General features: G+C 41.6%; 2 protein-coding genes across 6 annotated transcripts; both read right to left on the bottom strand.

Moving 5' to 3' along the window:
- Positions 1-664: 664 nt before the first annotated feature.
- Positions 665-22,153, bottom strand: pals2b (protein associated with LIN7 2, MAGUK p55 family member b). Of its 5 annotated transcripts, none has more exons than XM_054605726.1 (14): positions 22,050-22,153; positions 15,119-15,181; positions 11,837-12,094; positions 7,987-8,105; positions 7,230-7,382; positions 5,726-5,878; positions 5,273-5,500; positions 4,311-4,442; positions 4,129-4,225; positions 3,736-3,804; positions 3,475-3,636; positions 3,186-3,388; positions 2,817-2,945; positions 665-2,071 (listed from the first exon to the last, which is right to left on the bottom strand). In XM_054605726.1, the coding sequence occupies exons 3-14, from the start codon at positions 11,967-11,969 to the stop codon at positions 1,895-1,897; spliced, it is 1,755 nt and encodes a 584-aa protein (XP_054461701.1). In that variant the 5' UTR covers positions 11,970-12,094; positions 15,119-15,181; positions 22,050-22,153; the 3' UTR covers positions 665-1,894. The 5 variants fall into 5 exon arrangements, with proteins under 5 accessions (XP_054461701.1, XP_054461703.1, XP_054461702.1 ...); XM_054605728.1 differs by having other exon boundaries at positions 8,005-8,105; positions 22,050-22,152; XM_054605727.1 differs by lacking the exon at positions 22,050-22,153 and adding an exon at positions 21,925-22,009.
- A 1,385-nt stretch (positions 22,154-23,538) lies between these two features.
- Positions 23,539-26,592, bottom strand: npy (neuropeptide Y). The gene is given in 6 exon segments (XM_054606531.1): positions 23,539-23,720; positions 23,800-23,889; positions 25,049-25,236; positions 25,700-25,730; positions 25,732-25,828; positions 26,583-26,592. Coding segments are annotated over 6 exon segments (438 nt in total). The 3' UTR covers positions 23,539-23,698.
- Positions 26,593-26,921: the final 329 nt, after the last annotated feature.

The following is a 26,921-nucleotide window of genomic DNA, read 5'->3' as shown; positions in this document are numbered from 1 at the left end:
TTTTATGCAAGCTGTTAAGGCTGGTTGTCATTTGACAGCTTGAGTTATGGATTTCAAAACAATACTTTTTTTTGATACCTTATTTTATGGAATGGTGAACATTTTGCCCATAGTTTTTATTTTTATAAAAATAGGAACCAATGTTCTTGGATGCTAAATGGTATTCAAGGCCTCAGGATCTTTCTTCAATATATAGGCAATATTATAGATTAAAATTGTCCAAAATATAGTTTAAAAGTATTTGCCAACTTGTGGTACGTGACAGTTTTTGATACACACACATTTTGTTCTAAGCATTTGAGGTTTTCTTTATGTCAGTATACACCTTTATTTAAAAAAAAAAGAAAAGCTATTTTGTGAGGTTGATTGAAGTTTATTTGTCATAACTTTGCTGATATAAATGTAAAAATCTGTACACAAAAGGGTTGATGTGGAGACGCTTCAACAGGCAGTAAGGCTGTTTTCAAAAACATGGCATAGATTGTAAGGTTATATATAAATATATATATTTATATATAACCTTATATATATATAAATATATAAATATATATATAAATAAATATATAATATATATATATAAATAAATATATATAAATATATAAATATATATATATAAAAATAAAAAATATATATATATATAGATAAATATATATATATAGAGCAAAGAATATTCATACATGGTAATTTATTAGGGTTTTAAATGTCTTTTTCCTGAAGTCCAAGACAGGTTTCAGAGCAAACTAATTTAAAATTATGACTATACAACTGGCCAGACCTTAATGGCATTTTCTTTCTAATATTTTTACTTGTTTAGGACAAAAACATTTTTAAGACCTACAATAGTGTTAGTTTTACCCCTTGGCATGCATTTCCCATGCAAAGTCGTATAATAAATCAGACATTTACATAGCACTGTAGTTGAAATACCAATCACATTGCCAAAAGGGTGAATTTCAAATTTTATTTGGAGTATGATCAGGGCTTTGGCATACTGCAACACTTAGGAGAAGGACGATAAGGAAGGAGTGGGTTTGTGCCACATTCACATATATAAAACATTAACAAATTGGCTTATGTAGACAGCAAAGATGAATGGGTCAGTGACAATGTAGATGGTCATACTCCAGATGGGGAAATTAAAAACAAATCAATGGATCAAGTGTGACAAAACACTACATATAAATCACCACACCGATGAAAAACTAGTATAAGGAAACAAAACTGGACAAAATTAAACAGTATTTGATCTTGAAAAAGAACATTATAAAGATTTTCTTTTACATACTGGAGGATTTGTGCGCAAACAGCCAGTTTCTTTACTTCTGCCCAGTTGATCCTGTTTAGGGACGGCTACATAAAAACACTAAAGGATTACGTTTTTTGGACGTGAAAATAAAACAGCTACACAGGCGTGGCAATGATGTGCGACACTGACACAGGTTTCTTGGACAATGACTGCTCAAAGATCTTCTCATCCATCTCTTACTTGTCTTCATATTGGAGTTTGGATGGAGATCACGAATCCTGGATGTCCCATGAACACAGACTGACGAATGAAATCAAGGGAAAAGACTACAAAATAAGAAGTTTAACTACAACAATAAATTAATGCAAAAATATGGCCAGAGTACGTGACCAGATTTTTTTTGTCTCATTCTCAATGGAATTCCACATTGAATAGAAAGATCTTTCATAAAAAGTTATAAAATAAATAAGCACTCTTTCCCTTTGAGTTTTGAGTAGAAAAAAAGTTGCACAGCGTGCAGGCCCAAGAGGAGAAAGAGCAGTAGGATTTGTTTTTTAACTATTTAGTAACTCTGCCCTCTTCTTTGGCCTTTGTGGTCACAGACATGCTGCTGGGTCAGTGTGACCCGCTCAGAGTGGTCAGTGGTCCTCAGTACACCCAGTTCACCGGGACCCACTGGGGTTCACTGCACAGTTTGTCTACGCCGGCATGTAATGTCTCGAAGGCCTTGTCCAGGTTGTCGTTGCCGATGGTAAGGTCAAAGTAGTGGCTGTAAGCCCTCTGGATCCGAGCGCTCTCATCCACCGTCTTCCTCAGGTCCACGTCCTGCCAACACACAGAGGAAACATATGCAAGCTATAGACGATAGATACCCGGCACCCGTCAGGATTACTGCTCAGAGTAATGGAGGAATCAATAACAAGGTGGGACAATAAAGGGTTACTGCTGAGTGTTTGATTGGACTAACTCTCTAGAGGAAGGAAAAAACAGCAGGTAACATTAATTACTTTGTCTCAGGAGTTGAATGTACGGATGTCTGATCATGACAGTGGTACAGTAACCAAGTACATTTACTCAAGTACCATTTACACAGTACTTTATACTTTTACACCATTATGTTTCAGTAAAACATATCTGTACTCCAGCCCAGATTAACATTTTATACAAAAATAATGATGGGTTTGTTAATCAAACGGCCCAGCAATATATTAATTGAGCCCCATCTCAGCAAAATTAAACATGAAAATCCAAGTTAATATATAATTAATAATTAATAATGGTCCAATTATATAATATAGAGTAATACTCTAAAAGTGGGGAGTAAAAAGGTCATTTAATATTTATTTTGATATAAATCTCTTCTAGTTTTATTTAAATCATTGTGTGTTTACAGTGTGTTGTTGTACATTTTAAAGTTCTCTTGATTAGGATGCCTCACAGTGGCCACCCCATGGAGATGTGGATAACAATGTGTGAATGTATCATCAGGCGTTAATAGGTCTGATTTTCTTTTTTGGGAGGCTCCATGAGGGTAATGTCACGACTATGTGCACGGGAGTGGTTAACCTACCGTGAGTTGCTTGGTGGTGATGCCTGCGTCCACCACAGCTTTGTGCATGGCCTTGAGAGTGTCAAAATCTGGCGCTGCAATGAACACCACATACGGCATGAACTCCGCTGTTTTCAGGACTTTCAGAGCCTGAGGAGAGACAGAGTAGGAAACATTACAGGCATGTACGAAAATATGTAATTATGTAACAGAGTAAGGAGATTTTATTTAAAAGGATTTCTCATTCCCCAATCAACCTCTCGTGTTTATAATTTGAATATAATAATGTCCCTTTTATATATTTCAAAGAGACCTGACTGCTAAGTTAACCAATTTTTCTTTGAGAGGACCCTCGTCACCTTTTTTTACCCTTCCTAAACCCCCTCTTACCTGTGGGTTGACATCCAGGATGCAGGTGCGTCCTGTGCCCACCACCTCGTGGATGGACTCGATCTTAGTGCCGTACAGGTTACCGTCGTACTCGCCGTGCTCCAGGAACCGGCCGGCCTTCACGTCCACCTCCATCTCTGTCCTTGTAGTGAAGTGGTAGGAATTGCCGTCCAGCTCATCATCACGGGGCCGCCGGGAGGTGTCTAAGAAAACATTGTTTGTTTAAAGTTAAAAATCAATACAAAGGGTGTGTCAGAATTTAAAAACAAAAAACCCAAGAACAACGTACAGGGCATAGTGGTGCCGAAGCGTGTGGGTTGGAGGACCATGAGCCGATTCTTCAGGCTGCGTCGGCCCACGCCCTGAGCACCAATCAGAACCAGCGTCTTTCTCTGGAATGCCGGCACCTTTGCCACTTCCTCATAGATCTGCAGCTCATGTCTGTCAAACTCTGTTTAAAACACAGGCACAATTATTAGCCAATGCAAGAAGGAGATACTAATAATGTCAGATAAAAAAAAGAAGTAAACAGCATGAAAAGTCTTCTAACCTGCATTCTTGGCCGTCAGGTACATCATCTTCTTCTTCTTTTTCCCAGCTATGGTCCCACAAAGGATCCCTACAAAACAAGACAGAACATTTATTCACTTGTCTTTGCTATTACATCATTTGGCCAGACGGGGGCAGGCATGGAGCATTTTCTAAGTGTTGGAAACACTGACTACCCAGGCCTTTTAAGCCTTAAATCAGTTTTCAGGGGGAAAAGTGAGAGAGGTCTGACAGGAAACCTGTTGATGGGCTTTACGCCAATCCATATTTGCAACTTCAGGATTGCTTAAGAGGGAAACATGAAACTTTTGGATGTATTATCTTCCCACTTAAGCACATTTCAGTGCTTATTCAAAGGTTCAGGTATCCCCACCAGAGAAACGCACTTACATACCTGATCCATCAAAGTCTCGAGGGACAAAAGCTTTTCTCTTCTCTTCCAAGAACTGACTCGGTATCAATCCTGTAGCCCCACCGACCACATCGCACGCCTGCAACGCATTACAGATCAGTACAGTTGAGTCTTGAGATCTTAAATGGCAGACACTCAGAGGAAATAAATGGAGAAAAGCTCACCTGCCACCAGTTGGGATCCTCCCTGTTGACAATCTGAAGGATGTCTCCTTTCTTGAAGGCCATCCCCGCCTCTCGGCAAGGGATCAGGTTGTCATTTGCTGGGTTGTAGTCAAAGTATGGCCGCACATACACCTGTGATGAACACATGCACAGTTCAGACTGTTAGTGGGAATGAATTTACACTCATTGGCTCGCTTAGAATGAAAAAAAGGTTTGCGGACGAAACACAGTGACATACACAAAAAACTAGCAAAGTGAAGAGAGTGAAGCTCAGCATGCCGTCTCACACACTGACACAGTAACGGTGGCTCATTCACACCCATTACGTCCAACGTCCCACACTTCACCCGACACAGCTGTTCCCGCTGCGCCAACAGTGGATGCTTTTGCCAGGAACGGTAAGTGCTCTGATGTATCCCATTAAACAAGCAGCCAGAGGAAGCAATAAAACAAGCCAGTAAAATATACTGTGCAGCGCTGCTCCCTGAGCCACAGTGCAGAATGAGATTTTGCATTATGTCTTATTCAGTTTTACTGCTCTTCATTCAATTTAAGCATTCTTAGCATTTCCAAGTGCATGTCCTATTTGCTCAGGAGCCATAACTGGTCGAACAATTTGTGGTGCACGCATGAGGGAAAACATCTAAAAATATCGTAAATTACTGTACTTTCCATGTGAGCGAGCACATGAAGCATTGTTCATGTGTGTGTGTGTGTGTGTGTGTGTGTGTGTGTGTGTGTGTGTGCCAAAGACAGAAACAGCTAGTGTGACCCAGATAACATGTGGAGTGTTATTAATAGGGCTCCCAGGGTTCACATTCCTGCGCAGGGGATTGTGGGAGGGCAGAGGAACAGATCACGTGCCCTGTACCACTGCCCAACATCTGCCATTCATTACATAAGTGTATGTGCTTGTGTTTACATTATCATCTCATTTGAGATTTCTCTGTGTGTGTGTTTACCTGCGGAGGTGCAGGAGCATCTCGGTAGCTCGGAAGTATTTTCAGTGTGATTCCTCCGCTGCAGTCTTTGAGCATCTCCTGCAGCTCGGTGGGGTTGTTGCCAACGTCCTTCCCGTTCACTTCCTTTATGATGTCACCCACGTGGAGCAGACCCTGTCTGTCAATCATGCCGCCATGAAGGATTCTGGCAATGACAAGGTCGTCTTTCTCCACACGAAATGTCACGCCCTGAGAAAGAGAAGATAGCAGGGTGATGTTTATCCCCTGACAGCTGATTTTAGCGCTGCACACGCACCCTGCTTCACTCACCTTCACCCACAATAATACTGACATCTACTCATACGTACGTACAAACATACATCATAGTGATTCACTTGGTCATTGGTGTACTCAACCACTCCCCTCCAGCAGTATCCACACGCACACACATAGGCAGATACATTTTCTGCTCACCAGTGGCTCTCCGGCTTTCTTTCGGATGCCAATCATGCGCACAGCATCGGCCTGCATCAGAGCACTGTTCACTGCCGCATCATTGGCCATCTCAGTCGGGGGCGGGACTTCGTAGCACTTAGAAGCCACCATGTCATGTGCCTCTAAAAGAGACTGCAAAAAAAAAAAAAATAGGAGGACAAATTGAGTGGCAGAGTGTTGATGAAAGAAGAAAAAGGTAATTCTTCCTCTAACTAATGAAAAGTAAATTTGCCATAAAATGCACTGTTGTTCAACTCAACACACTCAGTGGTTTTGGTGCTACAGCATTACTTCTTCTGAGCAAACTTATGCTATGCTATGTTTTAGCATTATCCTGTAAATGTTACATGTGGCCACGGTGAATACGGTTCAGCAAAAGCTACATGGGCTCACTTTAACAAAACTGTAACTTTATGTTATAAAGCACAATGATATGATTGCTATATAAGGTAGAATATGTGGACAGATGGTAGAATGGTATAGTAGGATGATGCAGTATCAGAGTCAACTCTATCTGTAACAGTTTGTTTATCATGTGTCTTCTGGGTTTGATTTTCTAAAGAATGAATAAATCAAAATGTAAACACCAAGCTGTTTAAACACTTAACTAAGAAGTCTGGGTTTCCCTAAATAGGGGGCAAACAATTATACTAATGGCTCAAATCCCAAATATGGATTACCCCCAATATCTAATCAATTAATTGTTGGTTGGCTGACTATCCATCCACAAACTATCATCCAAGCCTGTTTAAATGCTGCCAGCACTTCTTATAACAATGCCTTTTAAGACAAACAGGCAATTTATTGGTGAAGAAAACAAGTCTGTAAACTCCAACTCTGTATTTGATGTTATAATTGTTTCCCTCATTTTCTCTGTTTTTTCTTCCCAACTCGTCTCTCCCTGCCACTCTGTCTCTCTTCTCTCAGTAGGTCAACAGGGTCTTATCCTTCAGCTTACAACAGAAAGGGCTCTGATTGGTGCAAAAGCCTTGCTGGGCTCATAAGTCTGAATCCCTATTGGTCGAGTCTGTGTAAAGCCCCTAGAAGGTCTAAGGATAAAGGTTAATGTTCTATTGATGCATGAGGACGGGATCCAAAACATCAGCTCTGTGCTACTGTAACTAGAGTCAAAGGATGACAACTCTAGACTGAGCTTAATATTCACTCTACTATAAACTTTTGAACAACAAAATATCAAGACTAAATTCTTGTTCACACATACATACATACAGTGGCATAAAACTGAATTCTGGCATAATTTAGCTTAAAAAAGCTTAATTTGAAAGCGTTTGTGAGGTGTTGAATGTAAAAAGGTGACAAAAATATTGCATAAAAAATTGTTTAAATAGTGTCATCTGCCATCTGTACATTGCTTCCCAAACTCAATATTAAATCCACAAGCAGGACAACTACGTCTATAAATCATGTCTGTTTTACCTTTACCTGTGTGTGTGAGGGATTAAGTGTTTGACCCTCGTCTCACCTGGAAGTGTGGCTCCTTGAGGATCCTGGACAGCTCGGCCGCGCTGTCGTCTTTCACCTTGAGATTGTTAATGTCGCCCAGGATCTCGGTCACTAGCTCCACATTGTTGTCCTGCACCGCCTCCAGCTTCACTTCCTCCAGCTGTTCGTGAGCCTGGGGGAGACAGAGGAGGGTCAGGGAGGGTGAATGTGGAAAGATGGTTGTTGTGTTTTTGCTCTCTAATGCTCTGTGTGTGTTTTATGTCAGTATTTATTTTTTGATTTGTGGATGAGTAAATGAAACTGGATTTTGTTGTGTGGTAGGGATCGCTGATTAAATTGGATTATTTAATCAGCAAGCCGTCTGCCTCGTGCAACGATGTTAAAAGTCAAAGGAGTATTTATTACATTTTATTCATAAACTGAATGGTGGAAAATTACAACAGCTACCTTTTAACTTAACTCACTGGAGTTGCTCCAGCAGTGAGAATGTGTGTTAGAGCAAACGGTTTGTGTGTATAGGTGTTGCAATACATTCACTGTCATTAAAAATAAAAGGCCCAGCATGCATTTGTGCAATCGCTCTCTGTGCAGATGCAATGAGCGCTCCGTTAGTCAAAGCCTTGCTGTACTTCAGCACCTCAGCCACAGCAAGCAAAGCACTGCTGGGGGCAGAATGAGGGTGAGGGTGAGGGTGAGGGTGGGGGGGGGGGGGCTCAGAGGTGGCTAGCGGTTAGCCCGCTCACAGCTGCTCACCCCGAGACATGTGTGTGTGCTACCTTAGCCTGGGAGCGTACAGTGGGACTTTCCATGATGCCGCGCAGGAAGAGCAGGTCGATGTCTTTGGCGCCCGTGGAGGTGGGCAGCTCACCCAGATTATCTAACACCTGCTGCATGGCTGGATGGAGAGATAAGGAAAATAAAGACATAGACAAAGAGAAACAGAGATAAGGAGAGTTAGCCAGGCGTGAAAGTCATACAAAGCATAAACACACACACACGCAAGACAATTCATTGGCTTATTAATATCAGTGCCAGTCTCTTACTTTTATGTTTCTTAGCTATAACAAAAGTAAGCCAAAATGCTTAAAATTAATGACGCATATCATATTAATATCATATAATGATGTTGAGAACGTGGCCATGTTTGGAGCCCATTCGATCTCTTAATACAGAGTTCTGTACACCAACCACACAGCCTGTTCCCCAAAAATATCAAAGCAAAGCTCCATCTGGAGTAACAATAAGTCTGCTTCATTCAGAATAAACACAAGTGCACATATTCAGTTTGGGAAAAGTCCGTTGATAAAACTATCCCCACATGCTCCTACATATTATTGGTATATGCTGAGGCACAAAAACTTCTCAGTTGTTAGAAAGAATCACAACAACTGCTGAGTCTTGTATTCTGTGCACACAAACAGACAGAGGGAGAGGTGTGGACCATATATCAGCCAGCTAACGCCCTAATGCCGGGGTCTCAAAGCCCATGTAAGCCCATTTAAGACACTTAAAGACATGGGAACATGCGAGCGTATGAGTGAGTGCATGTCTCTCTGTGTCAACATACTCTTATGTGGGTAGTAAATATGTCCAGTCAGTACTTGCATACAGTTGATTCACTCTATGATTATGAGCGTCTGAATATCATCTTTTACCTTGGCTCATGTTCTATGTCATAAAGCCGAGTCACACTCTAATAGTTAAATGTATTTTTTTTTTTTCTATGCAGTGAAAAAAAGAAATTGGGTATTGAAATTGTTTTAGATTATGAAATATTGTTGTGTGTGGTGTCGTATGGGGTTAAGATATGTGTATTTCTGTGTTAATCAACTTCCCCTCTCATGTGTGAATTTATCACATCATTTCACATGTCATAAATTCCTCTATTATACAGTATGTGATAAATTCACATGACATCTGCTGTTTCAGGTATTTTACATGTGAACTTTAAGGATTCATATACAAAAATATAAATGTAATGAGTTTTTTGTAAGGATACAATGGTGTAAAACATAATTTCACATGTTTTTTTTGGACATACCATAGACTGTACATGGCATGCTGTATATGAAAATATGAATTTAACATTCGCTTCTTTTGTAAGGGTTGGGTAGTGGCACTTAAGTTAAACTACTGCTTAACAGTGTTGGTTTAATCATTCATCATACATACAAAAGCCACACAGTTGTATTATTGAGACAGAGACTGATGAAAATGCAATTTAATGCAGCGAGGACCTCACTGTGGCTTGATAACCACCGAGCACAGACAGGCTGCATAACCACAAGGCTTCATGCAAAAACAGACCTTCAATATTTATGGTCCTCTTAAAGAAGGACAAATAGTGGAGGGAGGTTAAAACCCACACTGCAGGCTGTTAAACCTGTATATCCATAAAGCAATATATTTACTGCATGACGACACAGGAGCACAATCTAAAACTAAATTCAGATATGTAGTACGTATGAGCAGGAGATTCAGTTCCTGTGGGGACCCCACACCGTGTTTTACAAGCTAGAATAAGCACTAAGTCTCAGAGGAGAGCTGCAATCGTAGTAAACACATCTGCACACTAATGTGCACGCACATAAACAAGCATTAAACCACCATCTTGAAAGCACTACTCTCACTCAATCACACATACAATGAGTCACTGTAAGACCTCCTGAAATTGAGAGAAAAGTATGTTTTCCAATCAAACTGACCTCACTTACATACTTGAACACATCTGAACACAAACCCTAAAAATACAGCAACATAACAGCTGGATCCCCAGTTGTTGTGCCCGCTGAGTTGACCTTCACCCACTTGGTCAGCTCTTTGTGTCACTGTGTCCACGACCTCAGGAATGTTTGCTCATCCCAGCCCGTCCACAGCCCCCCTGCCACGTGTGCTAGTATGTATATTACTCAACCAAACAGCAACTCTAAGATGCTTTTCTATCCTGTTAGAGATTTCAGAAGCCTCCTACCTAAAGTCCCTATAATCCAATGAAATATGGCATGGAGATACAACCACCTACGAGCCTCTCACTAAGCCTGGCCTGAAGAAGTTGTAAAATCTAAAAGATTACAGCACTGGACAGTTAGAGTAGATTGTGTGTCCCCCCCCCCCCAGTCGCTTCATTCATCTATATACAATGAATCATCCTGCTTACCTGCGCTTAATTCTTCCCTCTGTTGTACTGTGGTCTGTCTGCAGCCTCTCTAACCATTTAACCACCGCCTCTATGTGTTCACCTACCAGCATTGTGTGCTGTGATGCAGAACCTCCCTGTTTAAGAATTCCTTACTCTGTTACAACTCTTGACTAGATGGAGATCAGAGGAGCAACTTGACTGGCACACAAGTTACATCACCCAAAACAAATTATATTTAAATGTGGTTTTTTTTCTAGTAATGCAAGTTAAGAACTGAACCGCCTAGAGAGAAAAACAGGCAGCTCTACAAGCAAGCAGTGATTCCAACCAGAGGTACTAGCAGTTGCAAGACGGTATGTGGTAAGTTTGTAGACTAGCTTAACTAATTTGATAATACATTTTGATTAGAAAGAAATATTATCTTTAGTCAGCTGTTAAGCCTGAACAATAACTGTTGATATTAAAAGTGCATGAAAACTAGCTGACTAGTAAGGGAGCAGAGGTCTAAACAGGTAGCTAAAAGTCATGAATAAACAGTTCAAATTGTTAGCTAAAAGCAATGGATAAACGGTTGAAATACTAAATTAATAGATAATGGTTGAATTATCTTCAGGTAATACCAGAATGGTTTAAATAGATAGCTAGGGTTGAAATAAATAGATAAAAAAAAAAAGATCAAGGGTTAAATGGTTGACTAAAACTCTAAGAAAATGAATAAATCATTGAAATAGTTAACGTTAGCTAAAAGTAATGAGCCAACAGTAGACTTATTAGCTTTAACGTGACGATCATGACTAAACAGGTGAAATAGTTAACATTAGCTAAGAGTAAAGGTTAATGGTTGAAATGTTAGATAAATCTTTAAGATAATGAATAAACGGTTGACATAGTAAACGCTAGCTAAAAGTAATGGGTCAACAGTTGACTTGTTGGCTAAAACTTGACGATCATGACTAAACAGGTGAAATAGTTAACGTTAGCTAAGAGAAATGAGTCAACGTTTGAATGGTTGAAACAGTTTACATTGTCCAAAGATTCCCTGATAAACGGTTGAAATAGACAGCTAAATGAACAGGATAAACTGGTGTTATTTTAAAGTGTTATTATTACATGTTATTTAACAGGGTTAACACTGTAAATTATTTAACAGTGTTAACACTGTACATTATTTAACAGTGTTAACACTGTACATTATTTAACAGTGTTAACACTGTAAAATAACATGTAATAATGATGAAGGGGTACCTAAATTCATCTGGGGATACATGAGACATTTTGGGGATTTGGGAACCAGTGCGCTGAAGGATTGTCAGATCTACATTTAAAGATACTTAAAAATCTGACAACCTCTTTACTCTGTAGGAGTAACCTGACAACCTGTACTGCCTTCTATCAATCCCTCCATCTCAAACGATAAACAAAATCAAACACTACAGTATCTCTCCGCTCCCAGGTGACACCCCACCTCTTCCTCCTCCTTTCCTCACCTCCAGACGTATTTGCTTCCTGGATGGACTGCACTGCTGGAGGTCCCTCCACGCCAAGCTGTCCCGGGGACGTCACCTCCTCCTCCTCCTCCCGTACCCCATTGGGACAGGCATTCTCCATAGCTGTGACCATCGCCAAGATCTCCTTCTTCCTCTCTGCTGCCACAAGTACGCTAAGGCTAACCACTAGTAAACCACCAGCAGTTCTGCAACTATGTCTTCTGTCCTCCAAGCGTCTTGTCTGGCACTGCTGACCCACTAAACTCCCAAAAACACAGAGAGAAAGAGAGTACAGAGAGAGAGGGGATTGAGGACGGAGAATGATAGAAGCAAAGAGACACAATGACAGCGACAATAGAGTTGGATTAAGATAAAATGTATTAAGAGACAGGGAGGGAAAGAGGAGCGGAAAGGATTAGGAGAGATGAGAGGGAGAAATTTAAGGAGAGAAGAGGCTAATGTGAAGATAAGTTCAGAAAGACAGCCGTGAAATGAGATAGAGAGAGGTAGAAAGCTGGACAGCACACACAGATGTGGACATGCGTTCAATGCTTGTCAGTCCCCTCCCTCCACTCAGGCTTTAATACCTTCCCTTCCTGACCATCAACCCCCCCTCCTTTGATAGCGCACACACACACACAAACACACACATAATCCCACAATCCTCTCCTGCTGTTGAAGGCTTGCTTGAGTACCCCTCCTCTTGTTGCCCCGACCCCACCCAAAATTGAGTTGCCCCACTTGTCTAGACAGAGGCACACACACAAACACACCAGTTGAATGTGTCATTATGTAAGTAATCTTACATAAGTGTTACTGAAGGGGGCCTGACCCTACATTCCCATTCTTTTCCTCCTTCTTCCTCTCATTCACCCCGGTCACGGTTTTGGACGCCCCGCTGCAGCACTGTGCAGAGACTCTCAGCGTGTGCAGATTGTGCTCGTACGTATTCCCCCCAGCAGTCGTCTACCTCCTTAACACAGCATGTGTCGGCCTAATGGGATCTTTTTTTCTCCCTTTTTTCTCTCTTCTTCACGTTACTTCTCGCCAAATCAGTGACTGGATGTGCTGACTGGATTATGAACCTTTTGGGTCTGCAATTTAACAATTTAAGATGCTGCATACCTGAGCCTAAATACTTTTTGGGAAGCTACTGATGCAATAGTTTCCTAGTAGGAACCTTGTTATTTATTTATTTTTTACACACCTATTTTACACCTCTTTGACTCCATTAGTCAAGCTTGGTTTTTCATTTCCTTGCTATAATTTCTATTTCTGTGTAAGTACATTGAGAGAGATGCAAAAATTCCATCAAATTCCTTGTATGTGCACATATACTTGTGATTCTGCGTCAGCATGCTAAAATGCTCGAAATGCTAACCTACAAATGTTTACCAAGTATAACGTTTACCATGTTCACCATCTTAGTTTAGCATGTTAACATGCTATTTTTTGTACAGTAGAGTTGAAGCCAATGGGGCTTTTGCAGGTATTAGTTAATGAATGGAATATTGGTTAAATAAAAATGTGGACCTGATGGTGGCGCTGGATTACAAACCAGAAAATTATCAAAATTACTGGGCAATGTTTTTATGCAAATACATCCAGTAGATGTTGCTATATTTAATTTGATAAGTTAGACCTTTGTCCTGCTGGTGGCGCTAGATAAAATGTCAGAAGATCACCAAATTGTTTAGGATTAATTCTCTGGGGACAACAAATGACTGTAAAAAATGTCACAGCAATCCATCCCATACAAGTTGAGATACTTTAGTCTCAACCAAAATGATGGGCTGACGAACTAAAAGGCCGAAAGACTAAAGGGCCGACTGCAGTTCCATCATTAAAGCTGCGCCGCTACAGAATAGAAGAAGCCGTTGCAAACATGAGTGTTCATGATACATTAAAACATAACACAAACTGCAAATAGCAAGGAAAAAGCAAGGCTGTCAAGATGCAGTGGAAACACAAAAGAGGCAGCTAATACATCCCAGTGTTTAGAGTCAACCAACAGGCTCCTCCCACAGCAACACAGCGGTGCGTGGAGTAGATCTGCTGGCTTTAATCTGCCCCGCCTCTCCCTCCACCCCATCCTCAACATGACCGGTCAGCCCCTCCCCCAATCCGCAACATGGGATTTTTATCCGGCCACGAAAGCACGGGATTACAGGATCTCTCTCTCTCTCTCTCTCTCTCTCTCTCTCTCTCTCTCTCTCTCTCTCTCTCTCTCTCTCTCCCCCTTATCTCAGCATATCTATCGTGCAACCATCTCTACAAGGCCAACAGAATGATACACTGGTGATGGTTTGCCAATGTGCTCTACGGTGGCTTTCTAACGACTGCCTCTGACTCTAGAGTAAAAGAAGATTTTCACTTTGGACATCAATACAGTGTTATAGTATAATTTTGTAAATTGAAACTAAGACCCACAAAACAAAATGCAGTTCAAGGTTCGTTGATCACACATATGAGTTTCATCTAAAATGTCAACCTAATTGTTCCTCTTTAGAAAATGGATAGATGAGAGCCGGCAGCTGAGTTCACACAGAGTCAGACTGAGGCAGAACAGCTGCATGTTGTTTTCTCCAAAACAAAGCATCATGGGAAGTTAACACAGACTTTAAGAAAATAACTGACTGCAAAGCTTCGAGACTATAATGAGCTAAATGAGACCGCGCTGTTTGATTAATATAAATTGATTACTCGGCAATGAGCCAATTTCTGTATGTAATTTAAAGCACACTGGTTATTTTAAGACAGGAGGCCTGTATAAGTATGAAAGCTGTACCCTTGATCAGACTTGAATATTTATCAGTATGTGGAGACTCATGGAGACAAAGATCAAATCTGACAAATATTAAACACTTTTATACACTGCAGGCACAAAAATGTAATGGTACCCAAAAATGGCCAATAATGAAAAAGATATGCTTTCTGCCTGCCATAGTTCGGTAAGATTCAAAAGGCAGTACGTGTTGATATATGGACATGTGTTATCTAAAACTGAGAATTTAATTTCACAGTTTTAGATTCACATTAGCATGGCCCCGTTAAGTACAGAGAAAGTATTCTGTGTAATCCTCATGGGAAAAGAAAAAACAGTTGCCTCCTTACTTCCTTAAAAATGTTTTTTTTAAGAGTAGTGATAAGAACATCCTTGCTTCAAAGACTGGCAGTCCTCCGGCTGACCTGACAAAATCATGTTAGCCTGCAGAGAGCTTGTGCCCAAACGTCTCTAGTGTGTCAGTACTGAGAAAGAGGCGGGGAGGAGGTTGTGTTTACCTGTGCCAGTCGGTGTAGCCCAACCCTGGTCCTACTGGCTGCTCATCAGTCAACTGTGAAGACCTGGAGAGACGGAGAGATGTGTGAATGTTTGTTCATCCTTATGAGACACAAATATTCAGTCCTGCTTGCATTCCTGCAGACCAGTTTTCATCATTCCTCATACGCGTACTTGCTTGAGCATTCAGATTCGTACTGGTGCTCATCCCTCACACACACACACATCTAATGACTCCGTCTTTTTCCCAGTGGATTATCTGCTACATCTATCTATGTCATCCCCGTCTTCTGCAAGATAGGAGTCTCGTCTGCAGACGGAGGCCGCTGTTGGTTCAGAGCGATGCACAGAGTCGTCCAGGACGAGCTATTCAAGGGTGTCTGCATCATTAGCTGGCACTGTGCCGTCAACGTAGTAAATGGCCACTATTCTCTGAAAGTGATGACAAAGCAGTACCCATTCATTCCCAGAAAGCATTCAAATTCACTTGTAAACACAGGCTGCACGCCTTCTATAGGTGCATCATGTAGAACTAGATCTGTATATTAGAGGATACATTTCATTAGGAGATACTGAGTTATCAAAGATATATCTGCATCATTGTAGGTGTTGGCTGATATGTGAAATCAGATGTGGTGGCCAAACAACAACAAACAGTAATCCCTACATTGTAGGGCTCGACCGCACCCACCAGGCCAACAATTGAACCGATATTAGCTTATCGAAGATATAACGCCATTGTATAAGTTGGCCGATAAGTAATGTTGATAATAAAATGCTGAAGAGAAATGCCAAACTAGGTTTGAGGCAATTAAGTCCTCATAGTTTGTCCACCAGAGAGCAAAAATAAGTAAAACGTATGAGTATATCTTGGTCACAATTATTAAAAGAGAAAATAAAATTTCTAGTGTGAAAATTGACGGATCCTTGCTTAAGATATATGTTTAAACCGTAAAATCAGAATCTAAATTAGTTGACAAAACAAAATCTCAAATGAAGGTCCAGTTACATTATACCATGGTTTTCATGAGAAAAAGAAAATATTGTCTCCTTAAACTTTAAGCAAACAAGTAGGAAGAGTCACTAAATGTGATCAAAACCATGTCTAGTTCTACCATGTACCATTCTATGACATTTGAGAAACTACATGCTGATGGAAACTAAGAAAGATGGACTAAAGCTTCCAAACAAGTAAGTGGAACCTGACTGGAGACTGTATAGCTATTTACAAGGTCAAGAATCATGTATTCAGAATGCATTGGCCCCAAAAAACTCAGTTTAGAAGGTCGTGTTCCTTACTTCTTCTTCTCTGGTTTCTATTCACAAGTGACTGCCAGTGGATGTAAATGACCTTACTCTCCTACAACAACCCCCACCTCACTGTACGGTGTTTATAACATCATCCGTCTCTTAGAACTGCAAAGTCTGGTATCGCTGAACCCATTCCTCTCCCCAGCATTTATGAAACGCACCATTAGAAAATGCAAGCCAGCAAAAAACAATGACATAGGGTGATTACAAATAACTGATGCCTGCAATAACGGACAAAACAATAGATTATCACTTTTAAACGCTTCATTTCTTTCGTCCTCATTCTCTTTATCTCCCTCTTTCTCCTGCCCCGAGGAAAGGAGTAACAGCAAGGTGGCTGGAAAGATGATTCTTTAAAAATGAAAGGCTCTACTTGCTGTTTAAAAGAGTGCACAAAAGCATCCACTGAATTTGCTACATTTCAGAATATTAATATATTCGAGTAAACTCTCAAACACACTCAGGAGGATATTTCACCGTCAGCCGTTGTCCCTCAGCTTCTCTCTGGTTTATGTCATATCAACCCAGTGACTACCGGAAACGAGTTTACAAGGTGATTACAACACTCAGGGGACATCTATAAATCACTGCTTTGCTATTATCCCATATTGCCGTTTCTGGGTCTTTTCACCCATCATGCTGGAGCTAATTATCGTATGAGAGAAAGAGAGAGGTGTAGAGAGAGAGAGAGAGAGTGAGAGGTCGATTCATTACGCAACGCAGATTACAATCAGGCTCATTGGAAGTGAAAGATATCCCTTGGAAGAATGTTAATGGAGGCAAAGCCCTCGGTGCAATTCCTCAACAAAATCACCCCGCACCACAGGGCACGAGCCGGGGCCGGTCCATTAAAAAAAAAAAGGGAGGGAGGAGAGAATAGAGGAGGTGAAAATCCTAGCAGTATAAGAAGGGGGAAAGTCGGAAACTGGATTTTAGAGGAATGAATAAAAATGGGCAGAGGGAGTTGGGAGACTTTCAGGGGAGTCAGAGCAAGAGAAGAAAAGAAGAGATAAAAAAGGCACATTAGGATTCATGAATGGAGAATCCCTTAAGATTAGACGGAATTGTGGGAAAAGCTTCTCAAATTTTACGGGGATGAGAGGGAGAGATGAGAAAGAGAGAGAAAGGGCAGTGTGAATGGTCGTTTAATGCAAAACCCCCGGTAATATGTTTCCCTGTTTCATGAAACTGCCAGGTAACTCTAGTTCCTCCTATGATGGTTGCACCAAATTAATATCTATTTGCATCTGACTATCCATGAATGCTTTCTGAGAATTTGCTTTTTGTTTGCATGCGAAAGCCGAGTCATCTCAAGGACTGATAACTGGGTTACAACCTATTAAACCAAGTTAAACTCCGATCATGCACTGGATTCAGGACTCCCCTGAAATCCTTACATCACCGTAGGCTGCTCTTTACTCCTCTTGGGACAGAGGGGAAAATCACAGGAAGTGGTCATTGTTGTGATCCCTGCTGCCATTGGCTGGTGTGGCAAAAGAACAAGCCAACAAACGTCCTCTGAGTGCCCCCTGGTTGCCAAGCACTCAGATGATGGACAGCTCGTGGAAGTGGGATTATGGAAGGATCAGAGAGAGTTTGTTTTTGTACAAAACATCATTGCCGTCTCACACATGTAAACCTGTGTGTGTGCGTGTGTGTGTGTGTGCTCGCGCTATTAAAAGCACAGACTAACATCCGCAGGCTGGTTTTAATTCCTCCGGTTCTAGTCACGCTAGCGGCTGGAAATCTCACTCTACCTCAGAATCGGTGTCTCAATAAATTCTGCAGAGAATTTCACATTCTGTGAATTCATTTAGTCTCAGATGGAGTACGATGCCACATCCCAGAAGGTCATGAAAGACAAATTCACACACAGAGTCCATTATTCTCTCTGCCTGACAAAAAGTCGAGCCCATAGGGCATCTATCCTGGAGAGACCATTCAATCCGTGTGTGTGTGTGTGTGTGTGTGTGTGTGTGTGTGTGTGTGTGTGTGTGTGTGTGTGTGTGTGTGTATGTATATATATATATATATATAAATATAAATATATATTTATTCTGTCCACCTCTATTCTCTGCCTGACAAAAACTTTCCATCCTCTGCACCACTAAGCCGGGGGCACAGGGCTCTCAGAGCAGCCGCCACTATCAGTTCCTCTCAATGACTTGAGAATCACAAAAGAGGCCAGGGAGCTCTGTCCTGCCTGGGAGCCCAGATGTGGCTTCATTGGCGGACTCCAGGGGAGGGGGGCGGCAAAGGGCAATTATTAAACTTTCCTGAGCGTTGAGCTGCAGCGCTGTATGACACCAGTATGGTAGTGAGTGCTAGAGGGGCACAAGAGATTCAAGGAAGCATGCGTGTGGACGTACATACGTGTGTTCATATAACCACCAGCAATTAACCAACCCCATCTTGTCCTGCCTCACAGCCATCACCCTCTGCCTCCAGACAAACCCTATCTAGGTCACTCCATGTGTTAACACAGCCACCCAATATGAGGATTACACTGCTACCCCCAAAATGGCCGTTTTAGCAGATTATTATCATCCGCAGAATATTTACCATAACCACGTCCTCTAACCAGTTTCCAACATGTTATTGAAGCTGTTGATTGTGCCGTCTACAGAAAGTTCATTTAATCAGCTCATTCTCTCCAAATCTCCCACAAAAAGGACCAGAATGCAGCTTTAGCCACCTTTTCTGCCGATTCATGCTACCTCTGCTCTTCACCTGATGCTGCAATTTTAATTACCACATTTTGACATCATATGTTGCATAATCTGTAAGTGCCAAAAATGACCTCCTCGTCTGTGATATTGCAGCTGGTTGGGTGTTTGTGCTCTGTCACGCAGCTTGAGATGATATAATTACACGGCCGTCCGTGGCTTGTCAAAACCCTTCTGCGCCGAACGCTCAGTGATCTTAATAATGAGCACCTCCCCCTGACATAATCTAACCTGTCACATGACTGCGCCTGCTTCCTCTCAGCCTCCTGTTGCTGATCATTAGCATTAAGGAAAAGAAGGGAAGGGCTTGGAGGGAGAGCAAAGTGATGCAATAGTACTTTACATTACTGCAAAGTTTAAAGATAGGAAAATTGATATCGAGTGGTGAAAATGAGTGAGAAGAGATAAGGGAAATAAATCAGTCTCAAATGATTAGTATACTAGCTGGTGCCGCTACCCTTCAAATTACTGTGACTTGGAGCTGCTTACATCATTATCGTAAATAATCTCATCAGCAGATGACTTTACTGCATAAATGATTATCTTCCATACCTCATTATGTTAAGTTTTATCAAAGCGTTGCATCACAGTTGCAACATTTCTGTCTTCATTTTAGGGGATGTTAGGAAAGAAAAGGAGGTGTTACTGTGTAAAACTAAACTATAATGGATGATGTTTTTTGTGAGTCTGCAGTGGTGGGCCTCTTTAAGGCTTTAGTGATGGACACAATCTAGTGAATCAGCACTATAGGCTGCAGCAAAAACTGCCGAAAAACATTAGCCTTGCAGCAATTCCTACAAAAAGTTTCCTCTGAGATGTTCATCTCTGTGCAAGTTACTCATTTAGTGGTGTACCTTTCTTGACAGAGCTGCAATTAACTTATCACAACTGTGACAGGGGAAAGAACTGGGTTAACTTTAGGGTGTTTCACTCTGATGCAGGGCAGGGTTGACTTTAAGGTGTGTAGATAGCAATCCTGTTGTTCATAGCTGGGATGCGTGAGTCACACCAGTAGCTGGTCGTGAGTCACACCAGTCTGTCTGTGTGTGTGTGTGTGTGTGTGTGTGTGTGTGTGTGTGTGTGTGTGTGTGTGTGTGTGTGTGTGTGTTCCAGTGTGTGTGTGTGTGTGTGTGTGTGTGTGTGTGTGTGTGTGTGTGTGTGTGTCCCTTCCTCCTCTCTCTTGCTCAAACCCTCCCTCCTCTCTCCTGTAACATCTCTCCCATAGCTGCGTATTAATAATGGAAAACAAGAAGCTTCTGAGCAATGGTCTCTGAATGACTCACTGACAACTCTCAAAGAGTGTGTACTAACATTCCGAGCATGTGTTTTACTGGAATTCATGTTTTCCTCCACCCTGCAGACAGGAAGGAAAACGCTTACGAGGGCGGAGAAGTCCATTTGTGCCTTATTCCACCAACGTCAGTCAAACAATAAAGCTCATCCTGGATCCTGATTCAAAAGTCTTACTATCCAGGGACTGCAGATGTACTCTAATGCACTAGAACGGTCTCTGTCTCCTTCCCTTCCTCCTTTTGTTCTCCTATTAGCTTCAACAAATCCAATTATGGCATATTGAAAGATTTGAAGGGAAGAGAGAAAGATCCATTATCAAGATCCATGCTGCCCCTCTCAGTGGTCTGGTGGCCTTTTTCACAACCTCCCAGGAAGGATCCCCGAGGATGTTGCTATGTGCATGGGCTTCCCCCGCATGTGCACGAGGCTAAACATCTTATAAACCCTGCCAAGGGCGGCTGTGGCTCAGTGGAGAGCAGGGTCGTCCTCCAATCAGAGGATCGGCGGTTTGATCCCTGGCTCCGGCAGTCCATGTCGATGTGTCCTTGGGCAAGACACTTAACCCTGAGTTGCTCCCGAAGGCTGTGCCATCGGTGTATGAATGGGTGTGAATGATTAGAGAGACCCTGATGGGCAGGTGGCACCTTGCATGGTCGCTCCTGTCATCAGTGTATGAATGGGTGTGAATGGGTGAATGATTAGTAATGTAAAAGCGCTTTGAGTGGTCGGAAGACTAGAAAAGCGCTATACAAGTACAGTCCATTTACCATTTACCAAGTGACCCTGTTGTACTACTACTACTACTGCTGGGATAGGAAGTCCAACGATTCATTGAGAGTTGTCCTCTCAGAAGTGGTTTCACGTTTCCATTAAGCGCTCACATAAAGTGGGTTTGACATCGTATAAGTACATTATTATCATTATTAGATGATGCACTCATATATTGCAGTGGACACACAAAAAAATAGATTAAAAAAAATCAATAGGACCGTCTGGCTGCGTCTCCTGCTCCCATCTCAATTACCATCCAGCATCAGCTCAAAACAAATAAAGCTTGACCTGATATGTGTTGTGAAAGTTTTTGTAGACAAAAAAAATGAATAAAAATACTCTAGAAAAATGTTACTACTATAGTAAAAGCGCTCTCTGTCTCTGTCTGTGTCTGTGTATATAAACCCACCACCCTTTGGATGTTGCAGACCATCATTTCGGGACGGTGGTGCTTTCCAGACCCCCTTTCTCTTTCTCTTTCTTTCTCTCCTGACAGCACAGTAACCTGCAGCTCTTTTCCTCACAAACTGTACATTCACACCGATTTCTCACCACATGTGCGGCCATTTTTGTGTTGCCCATCTGAGCCATTGTGCACACTTAACCACTCATCCGCCGTGTGTCCTTCCTCAGGACATGCAGGGGGAAAGGAAAAGGAGTCCAGTGAAGGAACCAGAGCTGTGTCTGAATAAAAGCATGAAACAAACCCTTCTGTCAAACTCCACTGCAGCCTCCGACACGCCAAAGTGTCTTCTGTCTTCTGTCCCCCGTTTTCATGAATGAATCCACAACCTTTAACAAATCACAAATATGACCAAGAGCCGTGACTTACCCGTGAATCGTGCGTGCGATGCCCCGGTTGGACATTCAGGCCCCCCCCACAACCTTCCTTCAGCTGTCTGTCCTGGTCCAGACTACCAGAGAACACGACGTCAATCAAACACACAGGCCCCGCCCCCTCCCCGTGACGTCACACCGCCTCGACCAATGGCAGCTGAGGTACAACCCCCCCGCCCCTCCTCCTTAAGTGGACACATTGTAAGCATGTAGTAGTTTTCTTTCTATCACAATGTCAAACACTCCATTCACAGAAATACTTGTTGGCATGGTTTCATATGCTCCATGCAGGTTATGAATATTACATTAGTGTTTGTATTTGTCTCAATGGGGAGCTGCTTTTCCATTTTCTATGGAGCTAACATAATGGGTCAGACTATTACCAGACACGCCTGTTAAATAAAAAAAGTATAGCTTCACACTAAGGTTAAAAAAAATTAAATAAACTGTTACACTAAATAAATAAATAGTCAGTTTCCATAGCAACACACAGAAAGTTTAACGCTCCATGTCTCAATGCTCCTTCCACATTTGGGGATAAAATGTTGAACCACCACATGAATATCAATAACTCCCGGGTTCCCCATGTGGATTTTCATTTTAAATCTTTTAGGTTATCTAGTTTCCATTGCAGACTGTGTGTCTGCAAATGCCTCTTAACTGCTTGATTTGAGCTCTATGGGCTGATTAGATGTCAGGTTGCGGTAGAGTAACCACTCTTGTAATTGCAATAATGTAACTGGAAATGCCATTTCTCCCTTCATTTGGTTTCAGAGTAGGCACTCATTCTCATGGCCACAAGGGAGCGCCATTAGCTACCTAATTGGCAGCTTCAAATTGACTGATGCCTTCTGACCATATTTGCTCTTTACTGGACCTATCATGCTTGCAAGGCCCAGTTTAAATGTGCCTTTGGCCCATTAATCAGTGTCATAGAGCTATATTAGAGGCTACAGTCATAGATTTCAGTTGGGAGGCAATGTGCGGCACAGCAAGTCCAAACTTGATCTCATCATGAGGGAAGACTTTAAGCGAACAGTGCCTGGGATGTGTCAAGAGAGCAGTAGTAAAAATCATTTTGACAATAACTGATCAATCAGGACCAATGTTCTCTATAATCTGACGTCTGGGTGACACAGATATAGTATAATTAATCACATAGAATATACAATACAATGTCAGCAATCAATCATTGCTTAATTTGCCCCCAAAAGTCTGCTCTTCTGAAATTTTGAAACAAACATTAGTAAACGTTTCTGTGATTTAGTGAATCATCGCCTTCTCTGCAGTTTAAATCATTTCATCTATCAAACAGAATCAAATAAATGCATTCTTTCAATCATTTAATCTTTAATAGCACAATTATACAATACAATCAACATTCCCTCCCCCACTTGACTTTTATGTTTCACAGATGATAACTGTGAATAAACTATTTACAATCGTATGGCAAATACTGTAAGCAGGTGTGACTGTAGCTGATGGGTAAGGAGGAGGGATTGAATATACGGTTCATAAAGGTAAGAGGGGCAGAGGCAGGGCGGTCATTTGGTGAGGGAGGGTATGCAGTGACAGGTGTGTAGAGGTCAGGATGTCAGCGGCAGCGGGGCAGCAGTGAAGATGGAGCCGACCCTGTTGACAACATCACCACAATGACGGGTCATATCTGGCGAGAGAGAAGCAAAGGACAAGGTCAGCTTCCTGTGAGTTATGACGATGTCACACGCCGACGGTTTAACACACACCTTGACTGTGGGAGCGTGTCGGTGCTTTCCTTCAACAGCAGCTCTGAGATCAGCGTGTCCAGAATCTCAGGACTGGACCTCTTTCCGTACCTGAGACAAAGAAAGAGACAGAATTACATAAAAGGCCAGTGAATGTGATTAAGAGAGCCTAATGTTAAATCAAGATTGCAATACAGCTACCAAATGTGTAGAATATTGAAGTTTAATGGCATTTAGATGGACAGAACATTGAAGGGCTTTAACATTAACATGGAGCTTTTGAAGAAAAGAAAACATCAGAGAAAAAGAGAGAGAGCTTAATTGAGCACAGGGAAATAAATAAACTAACATATTCCTTTGTCATAAGTCCAATTATAATCTCAGTGAAGACTGAATACAGTCAGACCGAGACCCTGCAGGGGCAGACAGCAGTTGCATCGCAGGTGGTCATATTTCCTTTTCTGTGCCTCAGATGATAAGCTGTGCGGCGTGCCTGTACCCCTGGGGTAGAAGAAAGAAATTCAGAAGAAAGCTGAAAACTGTGGGTGATTGGACATGCCATGCTGGCTAGGCAGTCATTTCCCCTCCGGTTTTTTTTACAGGTGGTAAATGGGCAGCGGGTGATCCCTGCTCTGTCACATGGTGGAAAAAAACTGCAGCCAGACCAGCAGGACATAATCTGGCAGCTCCAGTAGGCAAAACTTTAGGTGGACTTTGTTTGATGTGAAAATGTGGCAGTGAATTTTTTAAGATTACCATGTAAAGAACATAATAGAAAATGCCAAATCTTGGTAAGTAAACTGTAGAATTTATTATTTTCGCAAACTAAAAAAATATATATTTTTGTATACTGAGCAGCCATGATAATTAACAAGCCACCAAAATTAAAAACCTGCATTCCCATTCAGCAGAACTCTGAGCTTGTACAGTATTAGGGGCTATAGAAGAAAATGGTTCAAAGTGTAAGAACATACTGAAGCACCACTTAATTACTAGAATGGTTTTTTTGTTGATAGCATTCATCTTTATCTATAATATATTCAATGGTGGATACACGTTTTTTTTTTTACTGGAGAATAAAATGAAATAGACTAGAATTAAATGGAGAAGCTACCAACAATTGGACAAATATGAATCCAGTAATTTCAGAAGAAGAAATATTGTAAATTATATTCCTGTTTTTTAAAACTGAAGTGAAATGACTCCAGCTCTGATAACAAGCTCTCTATTCGATACTACTCTTGCAGAGAGGTGTAGTTAGTCCGCCTACCTCTGTCTTGTGATGAGGTTGATGTAGTGTCTCAGGGCTGAGTAGTACTTGGCCAGGTCCTCCGCCGGGGCGTCATCCCCGGGGTTCTCCGGCTTCACCGGGTATCCCTCCGTCAGGGCTCCCAGGCAGAGCAGAGCCCACAGCAGGACCCCCAGAGTCCCCAACCAGCTCACCAAGTTAGGATGCATCTGCTCCAGGAGAGACAAGTAACTGGACACTTGTTCCACTTTTATTTTATTTATATTAATATTTATTATTCAGATAAAGAGTTTATTACAGAGGGCATTGCTTGAGGAATAAATGTAAAGTTGGTAGTAAAAAGAAAACATGGAAATAGGCTTTTGCAGCTGCAAACAGCAGAGTCCTGTCTGGAGACATTACATTACATTACATTACAGTCATTTAGCAGACGCTTTTCTCCAAAGCGACTTACAGTCAGGAGTATATTACATATCATTCACCCGTTCACACACTGATGACAGGCTACCATCAAGGTGCCACCATCAGACTCTAACTAACATTCATCATCCAGTCCACACCGATGGCAAGCCTTCAGGAGCAACTTGGGGTTAAGTGTCTTGCCCAAGGACTTTCAATAAGTTTCCTGTCAATACTCAAGGTTCTTGTAAATCAAGTATCAAAGGTACTTACATTTCCCAGAAGATTAGAGGGAGGATTGCTGCTGTCCTGAGGCTTCTCTTCTGTTCTTCTGGCCGCTTGGTGCGCGGTGGGTTTTATATCTGTGAGCTCCAGACGCGCTGCAGAAATACGCGTCTTCACCTGAACGTCACTAGTGATGCTGTCATCAATTTGCTTTTAAAAAAAAGAAAAAAGAAGAAGCTGTTTACACCAATTTTAAAAGACGTAGAATAATGCAAACTAAAATTAGAATCAGTTAATAAACCTTAGTTTCCCCCAGTGAGTCAAGAGGGATTAAGTTAAGTCGTCTTTTAAAGAATGTGGCCAATCAAGGTGCTATAATAACATTTTACGATTCAAACCAATAAGACTGATGTACTTATGGGGACGTTGCATGGATATTGTAGCAAACAATATAGAGAGTCTGTTAAATTCACAACAAAGTCACTGTAAGCACTTTGCAAATATTACTGAACTAAGTTACTGTGTTGTTCATGTAACATTTAGAAAAAGTAAGGTTACATTATATTCCATGTCTCAAATGCAGGTGTGTATGTGTGTATATATAAACAGGCACAACACACACACATTTGCCAGAGACACACCCTCTTAATAACTGGCATTCAAACACACACACTGCTAAACAGATTAATACATGCTGAGGTAGATGTTTTGGTGTTTATGAGGCGTCCCTGTGAGGAAGATATGATCAATTATTTCACAATCAAGTAGCGATTCTCTTCCACAATGAGATCAATAATCCCACCTGAGGTCACAAAAGAATGGCAGTGATGCGACACTGTGGGCGAACTTCAAATGACTCCTCCTAACCAAAAGAGGCTCCGATAAGGACGCCACGGGTGATCTGGAATAAAAAGATCTCAGACAGACTCACATGCATACATGAGCCCTTTTTTGACTCGCTGTTCGAACTGAATCGGTCCACTAATTTCGTTTTACAGCTCATTCCATCAGGAAAGAGAGACTGGGACACTCAACGTGAACAAAAGGCCTAACATGAATATCGAGGCACGTCAGTGAAGAGCCCAATCTCCTAGAAACATCCACTTAATAAGAAAAACCCAAATAGCACTTCAAATGAATCTGTATCACCCAGTGCTTCATTTACATCCTATTCATAATCCTTTTGTATATCGGTTCGCAGCCGTATAATCTATCAAAATCAGCATTCTTCAGCAGAGCTGCTTTTTAAGTAGCGCAGAGGATGCGTTAA

The sequence above is a fragment of the Anoplopoma fimbria genome, chromosome 10 (assembly GCF_027596085.1).
Source record: "Anoplopoma fimbria isolate UVic2021 breed Golden Eagle Sablefish chromosome 10, Afim_UVic_2022, whole genome shotgun sequence".
NCBI classification, from domain to species: domain Eukaryota; kingdom Metazoa; phylum Chordata; class Actinopteri; order Perciformes; family Anoplopomatidae; genus Anoplopoma; species Anoplopoma fimbria.
Note: the sequence above shows the minus strand (reverse complement) of the source record. Positions and strands in the feature narration are given on the sequence as shown.